At 40.2% G+C, this 26312-nt stretch overlaps 2 protein-coding genes across 4 annotated transcripts in view; both read right to left on the bottom strand.

The window, feature by feature from the left end:
• The window catches only part of nr1h5 (nuclear receptor subfamily 1, group H, member 5), a 28223-nt gene extending 27634 nt beyond the window's left edge, over positions 1 to 589 (bottom strand). Inside the window, exon 1 of the mRNA XM_060930912.1 lies at positions 539 to 589. The gene's annotated coding sequence lies outside the window, so the exon portion shown is untranslated. The remainder of the gene's footprint in view (positions 1 to 538) is intronic.
• Positions 590 to 7548: 6959 nt separating this feature from the next.
• Positions 7549 to 23481, bottom strand: slc66a1 (solute carrier family 66 member 1). Of its 3 annotated transcripts, none has more exons than XM_060932372.1 (8): positions 23336 to 23481; positions 15631 to 15808; positions 14845 to 14974; positions 14576 to 14663; positions 11457 to 11608; positions 11241 to 11333; positions 10010 to 10195; positions 7549 to 7908 (listed from the first exon to the last, which is right to left on the bottom strand). In XM_060932372.1, the coding sequence occupies exons 2-8, from the start codon at positions 15804 to 15806 to the stop codon at positions 7834 to 7836; spliced, it is 900 nt and encodes a 299-aa protein (XP_060788355.1). In that variant the 5' UTR covers positions 15807 to 15808; positions 23336 to 23481; the 3' UTR covers positions 7549 to 7833. The 3 variants fall into 3 exon arrangements, with proteins under 3 accessions (XP_060788355.1, XP_060788354.1, XP_060788353.1); XM_060932371.1 differs by having other exon boundaries at positions 23343 to 23481; XM_060932370.1 differs by lacking the exon at positions 23336 to 23481 and adding an exon at positions 16651 to 16761.
• Between the last annotated feature and the right edge of the window lie 2831 nt (positions 23482 to 26312).

The following is a 26312-nucleotide window of genomic DNA, read 5'->3' as shown; positions in this document are numbered from 1 at the left end:
CTTTTAATTAATAAAAAAAAGTCAAGAAACACCATTGAATTAGAAGGTGTGTCCAAACTTTTGACTGCTACTGTTGATAAAAATCCCACCATTAAACATAGTACAAGTACAAATTCCTTTAGATATAATGAAGCCAGTGGCAAGTAACCAAACAAATTTCAAAATTGGTCAAGTGTGTGTTTCAGAAGTATACATGTAGAGTGTAACAATTTTACACATTAAGACAAACACATAACATATAAATGTACAGTATGTAGTGTGTATTGACATATAGAGTACGGTTCTGTTCCTTAAAAACAATAAACGTCTGTTGGCATTTTAAATTCCAGCCCCAAGCCCACACACACACACAAACACATCCCATCCTCATGTCTTAAAGCACACGATATGTCATTACGCAGAACTGCATTTATCTCTTGGTTAAGACTCAACCAAACATTTAACATCACATCATGGAAAAATTGAGTCTTGATCCTATAAATAAAAACCGTCGTAACCCATCTCTTGATAAATAAATGCAGGATTTTGGAGTACTCACCAGCTCTGATGTTCTCAGCGTTGGCTCTTCCAATATCCTCTTGATTTGACTCCCCGTACATTTGTAATGCTGACACAGGGCCAGCCTCCGACATCCAACAGTCACCAAATACACACACACTGAACAAACAGTACTTTCTCCCTAATTCAGACTGTTCACTCAGACACATACCATTGCATGTGACATGCATCTCTGGACTTAAACACAACACACAACGAAGGGGACCAAAACAAGTGTGTTGTTATTATTATTATTATTATTATTATTATTGTTTAATTGATGTTTAACATGATCTGCGTAACAATATAAGAAAGAAGAATAAGATGTTGGTACATTTGATACAAATATTGTACGAGTGTTTTCATAGGATTTTTTTGTAAAAAAGCATAAACTTTATTATTATTATTATTATTATTATTATTATTATTAAACATTGCTTCCCCCCCCCCCCCCCCCCCCCTTAAGATTTAATGCCTCGATTCATTAGCACACATCTCCCTCTGGTCAACATGTACATAGAGAACATGAGAACACGCATTACCACATTTGCACCAGTGAAAATGAACAAGATGCATGGATTTATTTGAAAAAGCTGAAAGCGAAGGCTTTAGTGCCTGACTTGAGGCTCTCATTAGAACATTCCCAGTAGTTCAGTATTTATAAACAGCCCCCATTCAGGCTGCTGATGGATGAGCGGTCACTATCTCTGCACTCTTCCTGTGGCCCCATGGAGCCCTGCTGCCTTTCTCGCTCCATCCCGGAGTTTCACAATCGCAGCGACACAATCACACTCGTACTCCCTTACTGTCACTGCACACACACACACACACACACACACACACACACACACACACACACACACACACTCTGTTCTGACCCTCTTCCTGCCTGGGTGGGCTCTCACCAAGGGCAGGGGGGGGACATTTTTAAGGTCACACATTCCAGCCCAGTTCCCCTCATGAGACTAACGACAGCGACTCGGTTAATGAGGGGAAACGACACGAGTGCCTCTTCCAGGAACAACATGCAACCATGACAGGAATCGTCCCGAGGAAAAGGACTTCCATGAGGTTGTGACACTCAGGAAGCCTCTGTGATGAGTTTTCACCTACATGAAGTTTTTCTGTATGTGTGATGTGATGCTGATGAAAGAAAATTACAGCTACTACATAGACATAACTTTGATTAAAGGAATACTCTGTTTTTAAAAAACAGAAACAAACCTGAGCTCTATTTAGCAAATACGTTGTACACATGTGAGTCAGATAATGTCGCCACATTTCTGTTTTGGTGCATTGAGAAAAGAACCTGTTGATTAAAAATGACAGAAGTCTAAGGGCAGGTGTCAAACATAACCAAATGAATGACCATTGAAAGGAGAACTGAAGGCAAATTTTTTATCAAAATTCTATTTTTTATCTCATTTTATTAAGTATAGGAATGCATTTTTGATCGCTATTTTGTCACTGCTATAGACCCTTTTCAGTCACGTGACCTTCGTAAACGCGACCACCATTTTGGACATGTAGCGGACTTCGGCTCGAATTGGTTTGAATGCGAGGAAGGCGACAAACGGAGAGCATACAAGAAAAAGGAGCGAGATGCAGAAAACACCTTCGCTATCCAGCGACGTAGGGCATTTACAGGGCGAGCAGAGGGAGAAATAACAACAGTAACGACACATTAGCAACGCCGTACAGAAATAACGGTTTATGGCACAGACCCTTTCGGTTCTTGCTCATCTAGCTGCTACAATGACTGCTTAGACTGCAACAATAATACCTAACACACATTTAAGTATCCGTCGTAAAGACGTGAAACTCGTCGAGTGACGAGTGTGTTCATTGATAAGCTAACACAATCTAAAAGTAGACATACCATCACACTGCCCTGGCGCTGTGTACAGTTTACCTTCTATGGTTTGTGCACTCACTATTTGCCATTACTTTCTCCAACCGTTGTTACAGATTACAGGGAACGGCCTGGATTTAAGAGACAAATACATGTTCCTCTTGTTTTGAACACTTATTTGTAGGCAGTGCTTAATTTGTAAAGTGGGAGGTCCCGGAGCGCAGAGGATGAGCGGCTCCGGTGCGGAAAAAAAGAGGGGGGGAAGGGGGCGCGGCGCTGCGCTTCTGGGCATGTTTTGTAATAACACTGCAAATTAAGTTCATCTGCAGATATTTTGTGGATGTCGTTTCATGAGAGAAATCACCAACAAGACAGATATCAAAATCAGACATTAACACTAAATAAACTTGCATCTTTTTATTTAATTATTATTATTTTTTTTTTTGTTACATAGTCAAAAGAGGTGTCGGATCACCGGATCCAGTGTAAATAGCTGCCGGAGCCAACGCCCGAGGTTCCGGAGCGTGCTCCGGCTTGCTCCCCCTCAAATTAAGCGCTGTTTGTAGGACACTGCCTCTGATCTGTCCTACAGTCTACCAACAGCAAAGGAACACAACGCTAGCTAATGTCGTTAGCTAATAGCTACTACAGAAGAACAAAGAGGTTACAATGGGTTATTTTAGCCTATTTGGTTACACACTCGCCGCCACAGAATGTTAACAGCAATGTAATGCCTTTTCTGGCTAATTTTATTCGTCTTACCTCCAACAAAGTGGTCACTGCACAAGCGCTGGTATGCCGAGGGCTGCCAATCTTTCCTGTTTATGGCCGCTATCCATCTTCTCCGTCGGTCAGCATCTACCGGGATCCGATAAAATGATAACCCTTGCCTTGTTTGTTGATGGTTACTACATCCAGGTGCACAACAATATACTGGCATGATGGAAGTCTTGCTGAAAATAAACACTTTCTTTGCTGCCGTTCCTCAATGTTGGCTGTGGTAAACTACTGGTAGTACATGTCCAAAATGGCGGCCGCGTTTGTCGTGACATCACGTGAAAAGGGTCCATAGCAAGTTATGAGTGTTTGAAATATGCTCTGTAATATATCAGTCCATATGTCAAAGCAATGGCCGTAAACGAGATTCGTTGAGACCTGTGCGAGACATCGTAGGACGGAAGTAAAACGTACAGCGGAAATCAAAGCGACCATCATCTGCCAACGTTGTCAAAAGACGTGCGCGCCCTCTTTCGAATGCTGACGTGATCGAGCCTGAAGTTTTGTTTGTTTTGATAGCAATCAGGAAAGTTTGAAAAAAGTAGGCAGTAATCGTCATTTAAACTCGTTTTTGTGCAATATTTCGTTTGGAAAACAGTTTTCAAAATGGCAGCACTGACACCTGGCTGACACTTCACATTTCGAAGTCTCACACAAGTCTCGTGAAGATCGCGCGGATAAGCGACGCCTGCCGTGGACCGAACGAACTAAATTCAACACGGCTAAAAACCGAATAGGCCGATAAGTAGAATATTTAATTGCAATTCGTTGCCAATACAAGTCATGATATAAGGTTACTAAAACCGAAAAGATAATTGAATAACGTGTTAATTAAGAAATAAAGCAAGTTTAAAAATGACTTCAGTTCTCCTTTAACCAATGCAAATTCAAAACAACCATAACAGGCTAAAGGTCAAGGCTCTAGGAAGAGGATGAAATGAGAGATCATTATAGCGAAGATTAGAATTTAGTTATCCAACTTATCAACATTGTACAAAGAAACTGCAGTTATTGGTGACTCCTCAACGTAAAATGTAATACCTGCCCCAACAACTGCCCTTCGTCTTTCATTATAAGCAGTACAGAGGGTTAAGTTCATGTGTGTTTAGTGGAGCTTTATAACAGCATATTAGGGCCATTGTATTTATTTATCTCATCTCATCTCATTATCTGTAGCCGCTTTATCCTTCTACAGGGTCGCAGGCAAGCTGGAGCCTATCCCAGCTGACTACGGGCGAAAGGCGGGGTACACCCTGGACAAGTCGCCAGGTCATCACAGGGCTGACACATAGACACAGACAACCATTCACACTCACATTCACACCTACGGTCAATTTAGAGTCACCAGTTAACCTAACCTGCATGTCTTTGGACTGTGGGGGAAACCGGAGCACCCGGAGGAAACCCACGCGGACACGGGGAGAACATGCAAACTCCACACAGAAAGGCCCTCGCCGGCCATGGGGCTCGAACCCAGGACCTTCTTGCTGTGAGGCGACAGCGCTAACCACTACACCACCGTGCCGCCGTATTTATTTATATCTCATCTCATCTCATTATCTCTAGCCGCTTTATCCTTCTACAGGGTCGCAGGCAAGCTGGAGCCTATCCCAGCTGACTACGGGCGAAAGGCGGGGTACACCCTGGACAAGTCGCCAGGTCATCACAGGGCTGACACATAGACACAGACAACCATTCACACTCACATTCACACCTACGGTCAATTTAGAGTCACCAGTTAACCTAACCTGCATGTCTTTGGACTGTGGGGGAAACCGGAGCACCCGGAGGAAACGGGGAGAACATGCAAACTCCACACAGAAAGGCCCTCGCCGGCCCCGGGGCTCGAACCCAGGACCTTCTTGCTGTGAGGCGACAGCGCTAACCACTACACCACCGTGCCGCCGTATTTATTTATATATAATTTATTTTATTTCACAGTTTAACATAGCCATGACATTACGATGACATTCTTACATTGACTATAATAGTCGACGCTATTAACAACAGAAAAGAAGAAAAAAATTTTAAGTAAAAACAAACATGGAAAAAAATCACATTTACATCACATTTAAGTGGGGGGTAGTAACCACAAAATACACAATTTCTATTCCATTGAGATCACTGCTGCTTCACATATTGAGAGGCATCCATCCACAGAAGGTGATGGATCACCTCTCCTTGTGCTACTGAGAGGCAGGTAGCGTAATATATGCTTTAATATAGTCCAAGAAAGGTCCCCATATTTTAGTGCAATTCTTTGCTGATCCCTTCATAGAGTGTCTAATCTTTTCAAGTTTAAGAAAGTAAAGGGTGTCTTTAACCCAGTGTGCAAACGGGTTTGCAGTCCTTCCATTTTAATAAAATTTGTCATCTAGTGATGAGTGAGAAAGGCAATACGAGCAGACTGTGCCTTAGTTAAATGATTTGAGTCAGGTGTGATGCCAAAGTATCTCAGGGTCTTGTTCACAAGTGATGGTAAAATGGAGCTGGATTGGGGCGGCGTCAACAGTGATGCAGGCATTGTACCGGTCCGTCACGGTGAAGATGGAGCTGAGCCGGAAGGCAAAGATTTTACCAGTCAGTCAATCTATGTTCCAACCCTCATCTATGGTCATAAGCTTTGAGTAGTGACCGAAAGGATGAGATCGTGGATACAAGTGGCTGAAATGAGCCTTCTCTATATGGCAGCTGGGCTCACCCTTAGAGTGAGGAGCTCAGACATCTGGAGGGATCTCTGAGTAGAGCTGCTGCTCCTTCATATCAAAAGCAGTCAGCTGAGGTGGTTCAGGTATCTGATTAGGATGCCTCCTGGGCACCTACCTTTGGAGGTTTTCCAAGCCTGTCCAACCGGGAGGAGACCTCAGGGTAGACCCAGAACATGCTGGAGAGATCATGCATCTAATCCGGCCTGGGAGCACCTTAGGATCCCCCAGGAGGAACTGGAAAGCGATGCTGGGGAAAGGGATGCCTGGAATACCCTGCTGCCACTGTGACCCAACTTCAGATAAGCAGAAGAAAAATGGATGGATGGTCATGCAAAATAACCCAGTTTTAGGGTATGGTGAAACTGATTATCCCAGGAAGCCAGACAGCCTTGAAGATAGGTCAACAGTGGTCCAGCATTGGGCAAGACCAAAGCATGTGGGTATATGATGCTGGATTAGACTTGCATCCATCACAATGTGAATCTACATCAGAAAAGTCACTTGGATAATCTGAGCTTAATCCAATGTGTGCATTTTGTTACAGTTGTTAAATCAGCATGTATGTTTTATTTTGAAACAGGAAATTACCTGTAACATGTCAGGTGACTTAAAAACCAGGAAGTAAAAAAAGAAGAGCAGAGCTCAGAGCCATTGTTTTTGTCAGTTTTCCAATCCTTTTGAGTCTGCCTCCATCTTATGCCCTTTGATGGCATCGTTGGTGTGTATTGACTTGATTGTAGATGTTTTTGTGACAATTTTGAGTTTGGGAAGTTTTATAAAGTCTCAAGTTGTTACAGTTACTGTGTCTACTCAGCTAGGACTGTTAAAGTTCATATGAGAATAAATACAATAAAATAGTGGATGTTAAAATACAGTGGTTTACATGAACATAATTGATAAATAAGCCATAAATACATAAAAGGTAGTGGTTTAAAAAAGTAATTTAGTTCATTTAAAAAAGTCAGTATATTTACATTGTGTGAATGTTTAAGCATAAAAGAGCGTTTCATTTGTACTCATTATGCCTTTTGTGTGCTTTACTCTTTCTTACGTCATTAAACCTGTGGACAATGGACAACTGTCTCCAGAGTCATGTCAGGAAGGAGTTTGTCTAACTGCCAAGGTATATCACAGCACATATACTGAGGGCAGCGTAGTGATGTTCAAACTGTAATAGTTTGTCTTGCACAAAGTGAAAAGCCATGTACTCAAATGCCACTGCCCAAGATTCTGCAGAGACAGATTTTTTGAAGTTCCCCCTCCCACTGAGATTTTATTTCAACATGCCATCAGATTACTGTAAACGAATATAATGCCCTGATTGAGGTTTCTTATATAGTCAAAGGACATACATGGGGTTGTGATTACACTTTTTTTGGGGGGGGGGGGCGGCGCAAGCAAGCAGACAGACTAGGTAATATTGAGAATTGTTTTGTAAGCTTGATCCCCCCCCCCCTTGCAAATTTATATTGACCATCCCAGATAACATCCAAGTCAACTCCCCCCAGAGTATTACCTACTGCTGCCACCTCAGCCCTTTTGTTTAAAGCCAAGCCTACAGATGCCCTCAATATTCCATTGAAGTGTTTAAATGCATATGCAGAGTACTCCTTTACTCCAAGGTACTCCCAGTACAGCTTTTAAGAGAAACAAGAAAACCATGAGAACAAAATGTACAAATATAAATATTTTAATATTGCAAAAACATGCAGACCGTATTCCAAAAACAAGTCCTTACACAAAGACGTGCTCCAACTTCAGTGTCCGTGTGAAACTTGGCTCTTCTCTTGAGCATATTGCACCGTTTGAAACCTTGTCCAAAAAGGAACTGTGCAAATTCAAAAATATAAAATGCCACAAGGTTTCGTGTTTGACAGTTTTGTGCTCAGATGTGGGGGGAAGTGAGAGTTGAGCCTTCTGAATGTCTCGAGGTCCAAGCAAACCCATGAGGATGAAGCCTCAGCTGTTCAGAAGAGCTGTGGTCTCCTCCTCTCCATATGAAGTTTTCCTGTAAATCACAAACTGCACCAATATCTAAGGATGAGTGAAGGAAAAGCATTATTGAACAAGTGATCAGGTCATGATAAAATCTCACCCACAACCTACTAATGAATGAAGCCCTTAACAAGGACTAGATGAAACAGGGATGGCTCACATCAGTTCCCATGTGCTTGCTTCAGTCAACATTTTAACCCAAACCAGATCCTCCTGTGCAGTTCCACTACAGCCCCACTATAATGAACCCCAACTACAAACAAATCAAGTTTGCCTTTAGTGATGAGTCAGAGTATGCACCACTGAACCATGTGCTCTCTCTTACGGAAAAACAAATCAAGTCTGCAGTTAACAATACAGGTTCACACCATGAAAAACAACCTCATCCAACCTGCCATCAAAACCACCATGCAAGACCAACCTCCATGAGAAATTGTTTACAAGAAAAAAAAGCCACCAAGTTTTGTTCAAGGTGAGATCACCCAGAACATTGATCAGAAACAATTCTAATGAAAAGTCTGAACTTGACCCAATTACCAGTTAGGAAAAAATAAATAAAGCCCCCCCAAGTGTTGTGAAGGTCTAGGTCTTACAAACAAGACCCAGAACTGAAATCCATTGAGAATTGAGGGAGGAGATATGTAACCAAAAAAAAAATTGAACAAATTGTTCACAACAGGAAAACCAACCGTTACTCCTCAAGGGAAGATCTACTCAAAACAAATCAGATAAGTGAGAAGCAATTCTAGAGAGGCCTGGGAAATTTGTTAATTGATCCAATTACTAACTTTAGCAAAAACACCCACCAAGTTGTGTGGAGTGAAGTTCTTTCAAACAAACTCAGAATGAAACCTGTGGAGAACTGGAAACATAATTTAACTGAATTGTGGACAAGACAGATGCTACACCATGGCAACAGCTCAGCCTTCTAGCCAGATGAGCCAACTAGCCTCACTTAGGTTTGTCACAACTATGGAGAATGGAAGTCACCAACTTTTGAAGTTCCTTAAAAGGACTATTATAAAGGTTAAAGCAGTTTTACTTGAGTATTTACTCAACACTTGTCATGACTACTCATGTCCATGCACATTGGCACCAAGCATGCAGACTACTTACCATGTGCCTGTTCCAGTTTAGAGTGCAATCACAGCACACTTGTTAAGGACTAAACAGACTTTGCAAAGTGTGCTGTACCTGATCTCACATTAACAAGCCTTTGTGCCATGTACTGTGACTGTCTTTGATCACCTCATTCCATTTGTGCCTTGCTTGACCATTTCCTATTCCAGAACCCTGCCTTCATCTTGCTTTTTTTTTTTACTGTTCACCTGCCCATTTTTAAAAATACTCTCCCTGCAATTACATGTGTCATCCACCTTCATTACATGACAAGACAAACTTCATATCCTGGACTGTAAAGTGTGGTGAAAAGGCAATGAATACAGCATCCTGAAATTCAATTTCAACTCTAAGCAAGCAAAAAAGAGGGCTCAAACTTAATCCATAACATGGGTGTTGGAAAGACCTGGCAAGCAAGTGACAGCAAGGGAGACATTTCCTTTACTTTGTAAAGGTGAAGTATAAATAAATTTAACCCAGTTAGTCTTGTTTTATACAAGCACAAGTGATGCAACAGGTGATTCCATTTCAGCATTACAAAGTACTTGGGCACCTCTCCTCCCCTCCAAGTTCATTATAGCAGGGTTGCAGTGCACCAACATATCCAGACTAACAGAGCTGCAGCAATGAAAGTGTTGCTTTGACACCAAATCAAAAGTTATACCAATCTGTAAAACATGGAACTGCTGTATTCGTGAATTTATAGTAATGTTCAATAGTCGCCATGCTGTTAGACTTAATGAAATGTACAGGTTTTCAAGTTGCACATTTTGGGCTCTTTCTTGGTGCCATCCTTTAAACAAAGCAGTGAAATTCATACAAGTGTGGCAGAGAGCAATGCAGCCCATAACATGGATATGAAAGCATAAGAGATTGAGAAGGGCAGGAATATACAAGCAAGTTTGTCCTCAAATGTACTGCTTTCATAAATGCAAGCAACCACAAAAAGAACCAGGAAGCCAATGAGGACCTATTCTAGAAATGAAATGTCCAGCCCCCTTTTTTGTGATCAAAAGGATACCACCAGGTCAAGACTGAGTGTTCCCATACTGCCAATGAGCCAGGGCAGGTGGTGGACGATGTAACTGCGCTCACTGTCCCCACGCTCTGGGTTCTTCACCAGGATACTTGCTCCATATGTGAGGTTACCCAGAATGACTAGCGCGAACAGAAAGAATGACACACCCTCTGTTGACTTTCTCCTAAGCTTTAGCATGGAAACAAGAAGGGTACAAGGTGAGGGATGCCAGCAGAGGAGTTCAGAACATACTGAGGAACATGAAGTGATTCACACCTTAAAAACATTGATTCAGTGAAAATGTAGCTAGAGGATCTGTCCAATACAGGACCTACATAGTTTTGTCCTGTTAAGTTTACTTGTATGATTGTACTGGTGTTTAATAAACTATCAGCCAATCATGTGACAGGAGCACAAAGCATAACGTTCTGCAGATAAGTCAAGTTCACTTCAGTCAATGTTCACTTTCAGCATTAGAATGGGGAAAACATGATCTCCATGACTTGGACCACAGCAGTGTTCAGAATTTGAGCATCTGGGATCAAGACACTTCAGATTCTGAGAACAGTGCAACAGCTCTGTGGGTGGAAATTGATAAAGTGCAAGGTCAGAAGAAAGGACAGACTGGTTTGAGCTGACAGGAAGGTGATAGCAACTCAAGTAACCACTCTTTACAACCATGATGAGCAGAAAAGCATCTCAAATGCACTAGTTTGAGTATTTGCTACAAATGGAGAAAACCAGATCACTGAAGCCAGGTGACTGTTTCCTAGGCCTCAACTGGCTAGGATTGGCAAGTCGAACCAAATTATTCTATCCACATTTCACTGGATGAACAATCATGTTTGGACTGGCTACTCTACTACTAGGGTATCAGCTCATACTGTGAGTAGAGAAACTGTGGTAGAGCAAGTTGCTGAACCAACTGAGGATGGAAAAACTACTCAAAGCAATATGGAATCAAAGCATTTGATGGCAAGAACATCTTTTTCCCCACAATTATAGCATTTCACAAATTGCTGTCATTTTGCCAGTTTATGTTCCAAGTGGAATTGATTGTCAGATGTTTGGTACAAAGTTATCATCCAAATTTGCAAAAGGGCTCCATTTCTCAAAACCTAGTGAATGTGGATAGAATTATTCTACACAATCTTGTCGTACATAGCTTTTAGCCAACTCTGCCATGTGCCTCAGCTCAACTATTTCATGGATCAATTTTACCAAATCTACTTACATTTGTGGCAATCTGTGGCAGTCTGGAGCAGAAATAAAGCAGGGAGGAGACTGAACCCACTGTGAAGCCAATTATCTTCTTTGTGCTGAAAGGCTAAAGAAGAAATCAAGTCAGTACAATATGGACTGCTTCATCAGATGAACAAGCTTGCATCAGGACTGAATAGAAACTTAATCCAAAGGACATCAACAAGTTCACAAAGCTGCCTTCATTCACCCTTATTTGATGTGCATTCAGCTGATCCACAGCCAGCAGTGCCCGGCCCCTGAAGCCCAAGGAGGTGCGCGTGTATACTGGGGACTGCAGCCGAGAAGAAAACACACCAAGTACACACAGCACTCCAACTGCATACAGCACTGCTCGGTCACCTATACATACAGAGAAGTTTCTCACATTCCTACAGCATGGACATACCTTCTGACTCAAGGACGGTAGCGGTCATGTTCAGTTACACAGCAATCAGCGATCTATTTCTTGAACATATGACCAAGACTATAGACAGTAAAGTGTTCGGTTGGCCAGTGGAAATACTGAAGTATTCACTGGATGTTCCAAGAGACAGCCAACTTCACACATTACTAAAAAAGTGTTTTCACCATACCGGTCAACTTTGAGGTTTGAAAAAAAAGGGATATTTCCCAGATTTTTAACTCAAAATAAGGGAAAATTTCAGAAAGTCATACCCTTCACCAAAAGTGGGTGTGTAGTTGAATGGGGGGCAATTTTCTATCTAGTATTTGTGACTTCCTGTACTCTGGTGCATGTTGGTGATAGCCAAAATCCAAACTCAATATGCTTATGGTTTATAGAGTGCATTTGCAAATAAACTACACATTTATTTATTTGCTTTCAGTGGTACCAGTTATTTCCCAAATTAAGGGCTAAAATACGCATGTTAAAATAAGAAAGGTCATTGTATAACCAGTCAATAAATTCAATTCCATTGCAATTTATTATGGTTTTACCATAGTCATGGCCTCGGAACACTAGAGTAATAAAGAGATAAAGAGTAATATAAGATATTAAACTAAGTGATTTAAAATGGGTAAGTTTCAGATAGAAAATAAAAATAGACAATGAGTGGATAAAACTGTTAATACACCAATTAGTTTACACTAGGCTATTTATGAGGTCTTAGCCAGGACATACTTGATGTAAACATGTGTAGCTTACCTTTGATTATTTGGGAGGCTTTCGTTTTCCCCATGGAAAATTTCTTTGCGATGGAAGAGTCTGGGAACATTCCAGCAACGCACTTATTGAAATCAAAGAAAGAGGCTAATGTTTTTCTTAGCTATTAGCATCACCATCTTCACCTCAGACCTAATCAGTGTTGCCAGATACTGCTGACGTTTTCCAGCCCAAAATGTTCAAAACCCGCCAAAATGCACTTGAAACCGCCCAACTTGGGCAGGAAACCACCCAATCTGACAACACTGGACCTAATCACTTGTTCAGCCTTGCCTCCGGACGTAGTTATGTAATTACTGATGCCTGAGAGGGCGGGGACGTGAATTCATGGCCCGACTTCCTGCTGTAAACTCCTGTCAGAGGCACGTCATGAATTCTGGACCTACTGACTTAATGTGAAGATACTGGATATTTTCAGAAAAAAAAAAAGTGGGAAATAAGTCAAAATAAGGGATTTCCCGGGAAAAACAGGAGGGTTGACAGGTATGGTTTTCACTTAAGATGGATAATTTGTTAGTCAATCAGATTTTGGTTGGCCAAAGTTGGGTTTTTAGAACCAACATCTAACAGTCAGCAAAATCAAGTGGACTTTATAAATTGGGCACAAGTAGTTCTCCTGTATCATCAACTTCTTGGGTAAGGAGCCAGTTTACTGAGCACATATCTAAACTTGCTAGCCAAGTGTGATCGCAGAGTACACATTTACCTTTATTTTGTACTATACTGGGTGGGGTTTTTTGCCTTTACTTTGCATCATTTCTTCCACCCATTTATTTATTTGGAATTAGCATTCATGGTGGATAGGAAACTAAATTTCATTGGGCAAGAGGACATGTCCTTACTGTGTATATAACAAGCACTGAACGTCAGGCTTTGAGCAAGTTTAGACACCGTTTCATGCTGTACTGAAACACAACCTAAGTGACTAGGCTTTGCAATCAGATTGACTGTACAGATATCTGCAATGGATGGCCTGAGTAATATCCAAAGAACCTCAGAGCTTCCAAGATTAAATTCGAATGTTTACATGCAAGTTCTGAACTTGGTCAAATTTCAAAGAAAAAAAAGCCACCTCCCAGAAGTTGTCAAATTTCCCAGAATACATTCTGGGAAATGGAGAATCAGCACTTTTCTTGTATATTGCACAAGAAAGGAAGAAAATTTGCATTTCCTATAACTCTCAGCTCAGCTGTTTCAAAGTACCAGATTTACACAGATGAGAAGAATCCACTCCATGCTCTTGCACAATTGATCAACAGCAAAAAACAGCTGTGTACTTTATACAGTCATCTCCCATTGCATCATAGAAGCAGTCATGCTTCCTGGCTGCAGTGCATTCTGGGAAATGCAATTGAAAATCTTAGTCCTTATTCAAGTTGGGCAATCAAGGTGGAAAGACCATTTTCTATAACTCAGGTCAGCTGTGGCATGATGTTGATCCAAACTTGCCAAGGTGATGTGCTTCCTTGATAAACACCCCCACCCCTTTAAAAAAAATAAAAAATATTCTTTACAAGTGTCCCAATATGCCACTGTACTGCAGTGCCACAGTCAGAAGTACAGTTAAGACTAGTCTCCCTTTTCCCATTAGCAAGTAACTAGGTTTTTAAAACTTTATCAAGATATACAATGTCCCAGGGGAGTCTGTAGCTTCAAAACGCATTCACTCATCTAGAACACTTAGATAATCAAAGGTCACAGGGAAGCTGGAGCCAAGCCCAGATGACCTGAAGTGAGAAGCAGGGTTCACCATGGATGGGTTGCCAATCCATCACAGGGAACAGATAGTTCACACATTTTTGGACTGTGGGACAAAACCAGAGCACCCAGCATGTTTAGAAAAGATCAAAGTCTCATCATGTGGTTCTCAGGTCACCACACAATCCAAAAAGTCTTCATTTAAAGAATTAAATGCTTACCACTGGTCACCAGACTGGAAATGACCCCCAATTGGTCTTAACTTCAGACATAACCCAAATTCTGACATTAATCTACATTTTGTGCCGCATTGTTTCTTGTGCCCGATTGCCATCATGAGACACCGCCGCCTTAAAGTCCCTCCAATTGCATTAACAAAGGCCCGTTTAGTTATTAGTAACAGGAGACATCTGAAGAGGTCTTTAAATATTAAATGAGTGACTCACTGTTGGACCGCTTGTTCTTCATTTTATAGTAGCCATACATGCTCAACATTAAAATGTCAGCCAGGACATAGTACACTGCAGTGTATTTCTGTAGGACGGAAGAGGAAGAGATTCAGAAAGGTCAGCAAGTCATACCACTAGCAAAAGAGAAACAAAAGCACTGACTACATGCAAACATGAACATCCATCAATGTTTTCCCAAACCAAAGGTGAAAATCATGGGTTTTGATTGGCCCATAGCTTCTTGACATTATAAATGTGTGTCTTACCTGAAGAGGAAGCTGGTCAGCTAAAATGGAGCCTATGAGATTACATGAGTCACCAAAAAGCCAAAGCAAGAGGAACCAAATGGATAAAGCACAGTCCATGTTCCCCATCTTACATGAGCTGTAGTACTGCCTAAAATAGAGATAGTCAGTTCAGTGGTTATTTCTTGAGAAACACTTGCACCAATTATAACAATCAAACCAGAATATCAAAGAGCTTAACTGTACAAACTGAGGATTTAAAAGAAAAAAAGTCAATTGCCACGTGGCATGTGGAATTACTGTTACCACCCAGTTCATGTCTCCAAAGTGCTGTTTATACCACAGCGATTCACCAAGTATTTGTTACCGCCTGACAATTTTTAATTAGTAGTTTAACACCTATAAACAGATTCAAGAAATACCAGAGACAAAAGTTAACAAAAAACCCACATAACTGAAGTCACAAATTAAACCAAGATGTTCCTGGGATTCAAACATCAAAACTGGTTGCCAATCTTGTTACACTTCTGTGCAAACTTCCCAACATTTGTTTTACTACAAATGATACACAATCTATTCCAGTGATCAAGTACAACTGGAAAGTCTGCCTGCATTTAATTAGTACAAGCTGGTGAAAAGCAAGATTTACACAATTATGCACTACACCCATACACTAATGCCAATCATGTCTTGGTTGACTCCATTCAACATCAGTGGAAACATGAACCAGTAATGAATGCTCTCCCAGATTAGGATTCAAACAGGACCGAGTGTGGCTGAAGGTTAAAGTCAAGGAGATGGACTTACGGGAGAGAGGACACAATGAAACAGGCGATGGACATCAGACCCAGGACAACACTGCTCATATCACGGGTGTCCTGAGTGCACTCTCCAAGTGTGTACCAAATCCATTCGGAGCCATTTGGGCAAAGAGAGCTGAAGTTGCCCTCATCATTGGAGAGCACACCATCCTTGGCTGACATGACTTAAATAAAAAAGAAATACTGTAAACTAATTCAAAAAGCTCCATTTATAATCTGCACTGGAAGTGATAATGGGTACAAATGTACAGCTTATAAAGTGACATTTCTCTCTCCCCCCCTTCATGCAACAAACTTCTAGCACATCATCAGCTATCAGGGTAATTAGATGCTGAAGAGCCTTCAAACAAAAATAGGAAAGCATATGATTAACCACTTTGGGTTGAGCAGGTTCCTCAAAATGACACCTGATGTCCAATAAAATGTGATTAAACAAACCTAGAAATGTATTTGTTCATCTTCAAGATGGATAAATACAGAGGAATCATACTGAGAAGGAGACCATTACAAGTCTTTCTGAATGCAATTTCAAGCCAAATGTATTTGGCCCATATAGTAGGGCAAAGGTTAAGCTAGTGACCAATAACTTTAGAAATGATCATGAAATATTTCAGAAGTAGTTTTACATCCCAAGTCAAAATCAGAACCATGTTTATCAGCCAATTATGTTAACACACACACACACACACACACACCTTGGTTCTGGCAAATGGTGCCTCTCTACCAATACAGAGGACAAAATTATTAAATAAAATAAGAAAAACCAGTGCAAACATATGCAAGTTATGTATATGTAATGGACAATACAGGACATTATATAGTATAATAAATATACAGCCTACAATAACTAGCAGAACTATTATATACAACATACATAAATCAACACCTCTATAAATCTACCCCATATATAAACCAGATAAAATAAACCTTAATTAAGTGACTACATTGAAATTTAGCAGGATATAAAATGGATCTCAGCCCAAACAAATACATTAAGAACTCATACCTGAATCTTAAACCGTCAAAGGTAGAAGAGAACACAACCGGGCCCACGAGTCCCCTTTTATACAACAAACAAACAATCGAACCAATAACCAGATCTACTTCCGCATTGGATTCTGATTGGCTAGTTCAGACCCGATGACGCCTAAGGAACGCCTACACGCTAAGCTTGCTTCCTATTACAGATCTAGTGCACTAGATAGGGCGTAAAAGTTACAAAAGCATAATGACTAATGTAGTGCACTAAACAAGGGACTCAGCAGGTTATTTGAGATTCACCCTATCGGATTGAAATTGACATGTCCCAGAAAAACCCTGGATAAAAACTACACTCGTGGCGAACACTTGGAAAACTATTATTATTATTAATTTTTTTTTATTTTTTAAGAGTTTGTTTTGAGAAAATATTTGTATTTCACTGACAACTATAATACGAAGAGCTAGTATACTAACATAACAGCATGAGGTCATTGGTATGGAGCAAAACAAAGCTGCTGTGCTGTACCGAGGACGACTCCTTTTTTTCTGAGAATCGAGTGAGTCGATTCTAAGAATCGATTCCGAAAATGAAACCACATTCAGGTCCACATTTGTCCCATCATATATATATATATATGAGTGATTCCACGCTTATGGGTACTGAAATGGGGACATGAACTTATTCACCGAAAACCATTTTTTTTACCATCAGGTCACAAAACATGTAATCTTTAATGAATGATATGTTAAAAGATAACTTTAATTTTCTGAGATGTAATAAAAACATATTTATATGCCAAAGTCAAGCCTATGAGTTCCAAAATGATGTCTGTTACATTACTTCTGTTACGATTGTCCATCTCGCGTCTGTTACAAATTAATTACGATCTAGCTATATACCATGTTAATCTTATTGAAAGAATGTGTATGTTTATTCTACTACACATGTTTATTAATTATATTTGCTAAAACATCACCTTCCTATGTTTCAAAAAGTAATTCTACATTGTTAAAATTGAGAATATATATGTCCACAACACTTCTGTTACGTTCTGACTTTGGCATATAAATATGTTTTTATTACATCTCAGAAAATTAAAGTTATCTTTTAACATATCATTCATTAAAGATTACATGTTTTGTGACCTGATGGTAAAAAAAGAAATGGTTTTAGGTGAATTTTTAAAAATAAGTTCATGTCCCCATTTCAGTACCCATAAGCGTGGAATCACTCATATATCTCATCTCATCTCATCTCATTATCTCTAGCTGCTTTATCCTGTTCTACAGGGTCGCAGGCAAGCTGGAGCCTATCCCAGCTGACTACGGGCGAAAGGCGGGGTACACCCTGGACAAGTCGCCAGGTCATCACAGGGCTGACACATAGACAACCATTCACACCTACGGTCAATTTAGAGTCACCAGTTAACCTAACCTGCATGTCTTTGGACTGTGGGGGAAACCAGAGCACCCGGAGGAAACCCACACAGACACGGGGAGAACATGCAAACTCCGCACAGAAGGGCCCTCGCCGGCCCCGGGGCTCGAACCCAGGACCTTCTTGCTGTGAGGCGACAGTGCTAACCACTACACCACTCATATATATATATATATATATATATATATATATATATATATATAAACTTTATTTACAGACTCAGGGTCCAAAATTGTACATACAAGAAACAAACATTTTTTTATATGTTCATATATATACACACACACACACACATTAACAAAGAAATCAGATTGAAGATACATACAACTGGCTCTTCCAATATTTCCAAATGTCAGAACAGTATTGGGTGTCACTTTCCTGAATACTAGTCAAACACATTATGATGGCATTTCTTGATACTGTTAACCTACACATAAATTTGTACATGAGGTTTCTCATTAGAGCCTGGAACGTGGGTACATTTGCAGTTACAAACAGAGCACTTGCACTTTCCCACCTAGGCGTCTTAAGCAAGATTCTAAGTGCATCATTATATGCCACCCTGATCTTATTCATCTTTGCTTTGCTATAGCTACACCAAAGGTGAGCTGTATACAGTAGAGTACAGTATGTTCTAAAGAGAGAGATTTTGACATCATTGGTACACATATAAAATTTACGTGCCAGCATATTCGCTTGAGCATACAGTTTGCAACATTGACGCTGAATGTCATTATCATCACATGAATCATTTCTAAGAATATGACCCAAGTATTTTACTTTAGTTACAATTGACAGCTCAGTGTCATGTAAATAAAAAGAAGGGAAGTGTAGTTTTTGATCCTCCTTAGTCCTGGCAATCATGACAACACTTTTGCCAGAATATGGCCACACCGCCAGGTATTCTGCCCCGTATTATCCCCAAACTTAAATCAGTCGTAGACACCCCTGCCCCATAGAAGTCATTATGCACAGAATTAAGTTTGTCGAGGTCTTGTTTGGGCAGTAGAATCTCTTGTATGCATAGAATGTCCGCGCTGTCAAAGAGTTGGTCAATCACAATGCGTCGCGCTTTGTCACTATCACGCTGTCCTAAGCGCAGGCCACGCGCATTATATGACACAACTTTCATGATTTCAGTTCAGCCTTGCCCGCTGCAGATGCCCCGGCCTCAGACACGCTATTGCTCCTTGCCACCCCAAGAGTTTTTAAATCAACTATCTTTCGTGCTTCATAGAAGCATACATGTCAACCTTTGGTCAATCAAACCTGTATAACCAACCTCCAAAATCCGTATTTCCCTTATAAAATCCATATAAGATGCAAATTAAAATAATTTACCTAAAATTTGAATGATAATTAACAATGATATATCCAAGTTACTTTTTATTCAATATTAATAACAATAAACCTTCAGAATGAATACAAAGCTCCAATGTTTGACAAAAACACAAAGTGTCACTCTAATGTTCTGAATTGCACTCCATGACAGCTTTTTTTAGCAGTCCGCACCAATACCTCACGAGGCTGCATGTCACAGCAAGTGTCTGTGTTGATCTTGCCGGAGTGCCCATTCAAAATCTTTTCAGTCGCTAGTGAAAGTCGCTCAGGTGGAAATAGGCTTTTCAAACAAAATGTTACTGCACGGTTGGTGGGATTCTCGCAATACGGTGTGCGCATGATCAGAAGTGGAACGAAGTCTCGCTACCACAAGATAATGCGTGATTTCATAAGACTCTTTACTGTCTGTCTGTGCTTTCTGTGGTGTACAGTACATTTGTAAATGTTATGCGCTCTTTTATCATCGTGGGAATTGATTATAGCTCTAAATAAATATTGAAGTTTTTTTAAAGAATCCGTATAACTTTATTTGTATGCCCGTATACTACGTTTATTGAATCAAATCCGTATAAAATACGGACATTCCATATAGGTTGACATGTATGTAGAAGCGGCACACAAAGATTCCCTCAGGCCAGAGATCCGGCTCATACATTTCGTCAACCTTTTCGCATTCCGCAGTAATTTTGAAAGAGCTATATCGCTTTTGAACACTGTCAATCTTTTGGCAAGTCACATCACGATGTAGTTTATCTTTCAGATAACAAGTCAATGTTTCCAGATCTACATCAGGAGAAAATCTTGAAGCAAAGACACTCACCAACTTGGTTTTTATGACCCGTCTAGATCCCACTATAATTATTATTATTATACAAATGAAACATTTTCGACTTAATGTAACAGATCATAAAATGGTGAATAAAAAATAAAACAATAATAATTATTATTATATAAAAATAATAAACCCACATTAAGTCCAGTCGAGACAAACAGATGTCATGTCTCATCAGCAGCGGAATTAATTAATTAATTAATTAATTAATTAATTAATTAATGAGACAAAACACTGTTATGATGAGAAGGAATTATGACACATTTATTAGTTTAATGTAGTGTCATGTCAGTAGGCAGGTGAACTGTTTTGGTGAATAGTTTGTGATGAGACATGACATCTGTTTGTCTCGACTGGACTTAATGTGGGTTTATTATTTTTATATAATAATAATTATTGTTTTATTTTTTATTCACCATTTTATGATCTGTTACATTAAGTCGAAAATGTTTCATTTGTATAATAATAATAATAATAATAATAATAATAATAATAATAATAATATCATGTAAATGATGGGACAAATGTGGACCTGAATGTGGACAAAACTAAAGAGATCATTGTTGACTTCAAGAAGAACCAGCCCAGCCACGCTCCACTTCTCCTCAACAACATGGCCGTGGAGGTGGTCAGTAGCACCAAGTTCCTGGGGGTGCACATCACAGACAACTTCACCTGGTCTGTGAACACTGCATCACTGGTCAAGAAGGCACAGCAACGTCTGCACTTCCTGCGTAGGATGAGAAGAGCCCACCTGCCCCTGCCCATCCTCACTACATTCTACAGAAGCACCATAGACAGCGTTCTAACCAGCTGCATCTCTGTGTGGTCTGGAGGCTGCAAGTGCCTCTGACTGGAAGAATGTGAGGAGAGTGGTGAGAAGAGCAGAGAAAATCATTGGGACTTCTCTTCCCTCCATTCAGAACATTGCACCAAGGCATTGCATGTCTCGAGCCAGAAACATCATCACCCAGGTCACCTCACACCCTCATTATGGACTGTTCTCCCTCCTGGCATCTGGAAAGAGGTTCCGCAGCATTTGGTGCAGGACCACCAGCTTTTTCCCCAGGTCACCAGAATGCTGAACTCCAAACCCAAACTCTAAACTTCTATTTATAACTCGAACATTCCAAATTCCACAGGTCACTTTATACTATTGCACTTTATAATATTTTTGCTGCTGCATAATTTAATCTAATGTAATTTAATACACTTCATATTTATTTCTGTGCTGAGCCAAATTGCAACGAAATTTCGTTCGGTGTACACTTGTTGCATACTGAATGACAATAAAGGTTGTCTAAGTCTAAATAAGAATATAAGGCCGAATCAAATTCACTCTACTGAATCGACTCCTCAACCTGACTCGACTCTATTCCCAACACACGGAAATAAAAAAAACAACAACTCGTAGTCATGAGACTAATGTAGCTCACAAATCTATCTCACTTTAAAAACCTTTCCATAATAATACTTTTTTTTGGTAACGCTGCCTTTTCTGTAGGTGAACTTGAACTGAATCAAATTCACTCTACTGAATCGACTCCTCAACCTGATTCGACTCTATATCCAACATACGGAAATAAAAAAAACAACTCTTAGTCATGAGACTAGTGTAGCTCTCAAATATATCTCACTTTAAAAACCTTTCCATAATAAAACTTCTTTTTTGTAACGTTGCCTTTTCTTTAGGTGAACTTGGACTGAATCAAATTCACTCTGATGAATCGACTCCTCAACCTGATTCGACTCTATATCCAACATACGGAAATAAAAAAAACAACTCTTAGTCATGAGACTAGTGTAGCTCTCAAATATATCTCACTTTAAAAACCTTTCCATAATAAAACTTCTTTTTTGTAACGTTGCCTTTTCTTTAGGTGAACTTGAACTGAATCAAATTCACTCTAATGAATCGACTCCTCAACCTGATTCGACTCTATATCCAACACACGAAAATTAAAAAAAAAAAAAAAACCAACTCTTAGTCATGAGACTAATGTAGCTCTCAAATATATCTCACTTTAAAAACCTCCAATAATAAAACTTCTTTTTTGTAACGTTGCCTTTTCTTTAGGTGAACTTGAACTGAATCAAATTCACTCTACTGAATCGACTCCTCAACCTGATTCGACTCTATATCCAACACATGGAAATGAAGAATCAGCTCTTAGTCATGAGACTAATGTAGCTCTCAAATATATCTCACTTTAAAAACCTTTCCATAATAAAACTTCTTTTTTGTAACGTTGCCTTTTCTTTAGGTGAACTTGAACTGAATCAAATTCACTCTAATGAATCGACTCCTCAACCTGATTCGATTCTATTCCCAACACACGGAAATTTAAAAACAACTCTTAATCATAAGACTAAAGAGACTGTAGCATGAGACTGTAGCTCACAAATCTAGCTCACTCAAAAACCTTTCCATAATAAAACTTCCTTTTTGTAACGTTGCCTTTTCTTTAGGTGAACTTGAACTGAATCAAATTCACTCTATTGAATCGACTCCTAAGCCTGAGAGTCAACACGCTATTCCCGACACTTGTCGTCAGACAATCGATTCTTTCTGTGATCGCCTCCTAGGTGCCTTTCTCTCTCTCTGCATTTCCACGCTCCTTTACCATATGCAGTATGAAATAATCTCATCTCATTATCTCTAGCCGCTTTATCCTGTTCTACAGGGTCGCAGGCAAGCTGGAGCCTATCCCAGCTGACCACGGGTGAAAGGCGGGGTACACCCTGGACAAGTCGCCAGGTCATCACAGGGCTGACACATAGACACAGACAACCATTCACACTCACATTCACACCTACGCTCAATTTAGAGTCACCAGTTAACCTAACCTGCATGTCTTTGGACTGTGGGGGAAACCAGAGCGCCCGGAGGAAACCCACGGGGAGAACATGCAAACTCCACACAGAAAGGCCCTCGCCGGCCCCGGGGCTCGAACCCAGGACCTTCTTGCTGTGAGGCGACAGCGCTAACCACTACACCACCGTGCCGCCCGCAGTATAAAATAATAATAATAATAATAATTCCAAAAGGACAACCATGTAGCATATTGACAATTGAAATTAGTCCTTAAAAGTGCTTACAGTTTACCTTTCTGGAGTTCTAAGCCTCTGGCTCTCCAACACCTTCCTCCTGATTATATCTGGCAAGGAAATAATACCTTCAATGTCTTATGTAGTGCTACTTTCATTTTGCCCCACAGGGTGTGATTTAGGATACAACCCTGCGCGTCACCTGACTGTCTCTCACATGACTGAAAGCTTAGCGATTCAGCACAATGGACATCTGTGACCACAGAAGTGTGAGTCAAGAACAGAGAGATTTGCTTAACCTATCCAGATTAAGTCCTTCTTTCACAAGGATGTAACATAGTACATGTTTACGATGTTCTTTCGGATGCAGGAACCCTGTATCCTGTTCTTACTCATTAGGCATACCTAACAACCCATCGTTCACCTCCTGTCTCTTCCCCCTGTCTGTCCCTCTCTGAGTTACATGTCAATCCTGAGACACCAGTAAGACGCTGACCTCTTCTGTTCCTCGGACTCGCCTGATCCATCCTGATGCCCTACTTCTGGCTGGAGTCTCATTACATGGCTCCTGTCGAGGACAGTCCCATATGGACAGTCAAAAGTCACACTTGGAAGACGGCTCTGGACACTTACAGTAATGCATTCATGTCTGAGGACTGCAGTTGTTATGAGCAGTTTTGCACTCAAGTTTCCATCAATGAACAGTTTATAACTTCAACAAAACAGATTTCATGTTAAAACTATAATGATTTTCCTGGTGACACGGTTGTACTTTGTGACTCTTTTGGACACAGTTATCGAAGCGAGTTATGTATAAATATTATGCTATCTGTTATCACCCAGATGAGGATGAGTTCCCTTTTGAGTCTTGATCCTCTCAAGGTTTCTTCCTCGTGTCGTCTGAGGGAGTTTTTTCTTTGCCATAGGCTTGCTCATTGGGGATAAAATTACAGTTAGGTCCATATATATTTGGACACTGACACAAATGTTTTTTTACCTGTTTACTGAAACATATTCAAGTTATAGTTATATAATGGACATGGACATAAAGCCCAGACTTTCAGCTTTCATTTGAGGGTATCCACATTAAAATTGGGTGAAGGGTTTAGGAGTTTCAGCTCCTTAACATGTGCCACCCTGTTTTTAAAGGGACCAAAAGTAATTGGACAATTGACTCAAAGGCTATTTCATGGGCAGGTGTGGGCAATTCCTTCGTTATGTCATTCTCAATTAAGCAGATAAAAGGCCTGGAGTTGATTTGAGGTGTGGTGCTTGCATTTGGAAGATTTTGCTGTGAAGAAAACATGCAGTCAAAGGAGCTCTCCATGGAGGTGAAACAAGCCATCCTTAAGCTGCGAAAACAGAAAAAACCCATCTGAGAAATTGCTACAATATTAGGAGTGGCAAAATCTACAGTTTGGTACATCCTGAGAAAGAAAGAAAGCATTGGTGAACTCATCAATGCAAAAAGACCTGGACACCCACAGAAGACAACAGTGGTGGATGATCGCAGAATAATTTCCATGGTGAAGAGAAACCCCTTCACAACAGCCAACCAAGTGAACAACACTCTCCAGGAGGTAGGCCTATCAATATCCAAATCTACCATAAAGAGAAGACTGCATGAAAGTAAATACAGAGGGTTCACTGCACAGTGCAAGCCACTCATAAGCCTCAAGAATAAAAAGGCTAGATTGGACTTTGCTAAAAAACATCTAAAAAAGCCAGCACAGTTCTGGAAGAACATTCTTTGGACAGATGAAACCAAGATCAACCTCTACCAGAATGATGGAAAGAAAAAAGTATGGCGAAGGCGTGGTACAGCTCATGATCCAAAGCATACCACATCATCTGTAAAACACGGCGGAGGCAGTGTGATGGCTTGGGCATGCATGGCTGCCAGTGGCACTGGGTCACTAGTGTTTATTGATGTGACACAGGACAGAAGCAGCCGGATGAATTCTGAGGTATTCAGAGACATACTGTGTGCTCAAATCCAGCCAAACTGATTGGTCGGCGTTTCATAATACAGATGGACAATGACCCAAAACATAAAGCCAAAGCAACCCAGGAGTTTATTAAAGCAAAGAAGTGGAATATTCTTGAATGGCCAAGTCAGTCACCTGATCTCAACCCAATTGAGCAGCATTTCACTTGTTAAAGACTAAACTTCAGACAGAAAGGCCCACAAACAAACAGCAACTGAAAACCGCTGCAGTAAAGGCCTGGCAGAGCATTAAAAAGGAGGAAACACAGCGTCTGGTGATGTCCATGAGTTCAAGACTTCAGGCAGTCATTGCCAACAAAGGGTTTTCAACCAAGTATTAGAAATGAACATTTTATTTACAATTATTTAATTTGTCCAATTACTTTTGAGCCCCTGAAATGAAGGGATTGTGTTTAAAAAATGCTTTAGTTCCTCACATTTTTATGCAATCATTTTGTTCAACCCACTGAATTAAAGCTGAAAGTCTGAACTTCAACTGCATCTGAATTGTTTTGTTCAAAATTCATTGTGGTAATGTACAGAACCAAAACTAGAAAAAAATGTTGTCTCTGTCCAAATATTTATGGACCCAACTGTAGCTCATGTTTAAAGTCTTTCATTTTTTGTAAAGTTGCTTTGTGACAATGTCTGTTGTTAAAAGTGATATATAAAAACTTGACTAATTCCCCCCCCCCAGAAAAAAAACAACACCTGAGTTTCTGAAAACTCATATGGTCAAGCAAATAGATCACTGTATTATAAACCACAGTATTCATTATAATAAAAATAAATACTGGACCCAGTCCTGTGAAGAGGAAAAATGAGAAAATTAGACGTTCCATTCTCATAATTTGAATCGGTCTTCTAGTAATGAGAATCCCAGCTCCTTTCAGTGTGTCAAGTCATTTGGCTTAGCGCAATCATAAGAATTGACTTTCCACTCTGTCATAGTCTCATCTCATCTCATTATCTCTAGCCGCTTTATCCTTCTACAGGGTTGCAGGCAAGCTGGAGCCTATCCCAGCTGACTACGGGCGAAAG

This window comes from Neoarius graeffei, chromosome 10, assembly GCF_027579695.1.
Source record: "Neoarius graeffei isolate fNeoGra1 chromosome 10, fNeoGra1.pri, whole genome shotgun sequence".
In the NCBI taxonomy this organism is placed as follows: Eukaryota; Metazoa; Chordata; class Actinopteri; order Siluriformes; family Ariidae; genus Neoarius; species Neoarius graeffei.
The sequence above is the reverse complement of the archived record's forward strand: the minus strand, read 5'-3'. Positions and strand labels throughout refer to the sequence as shown.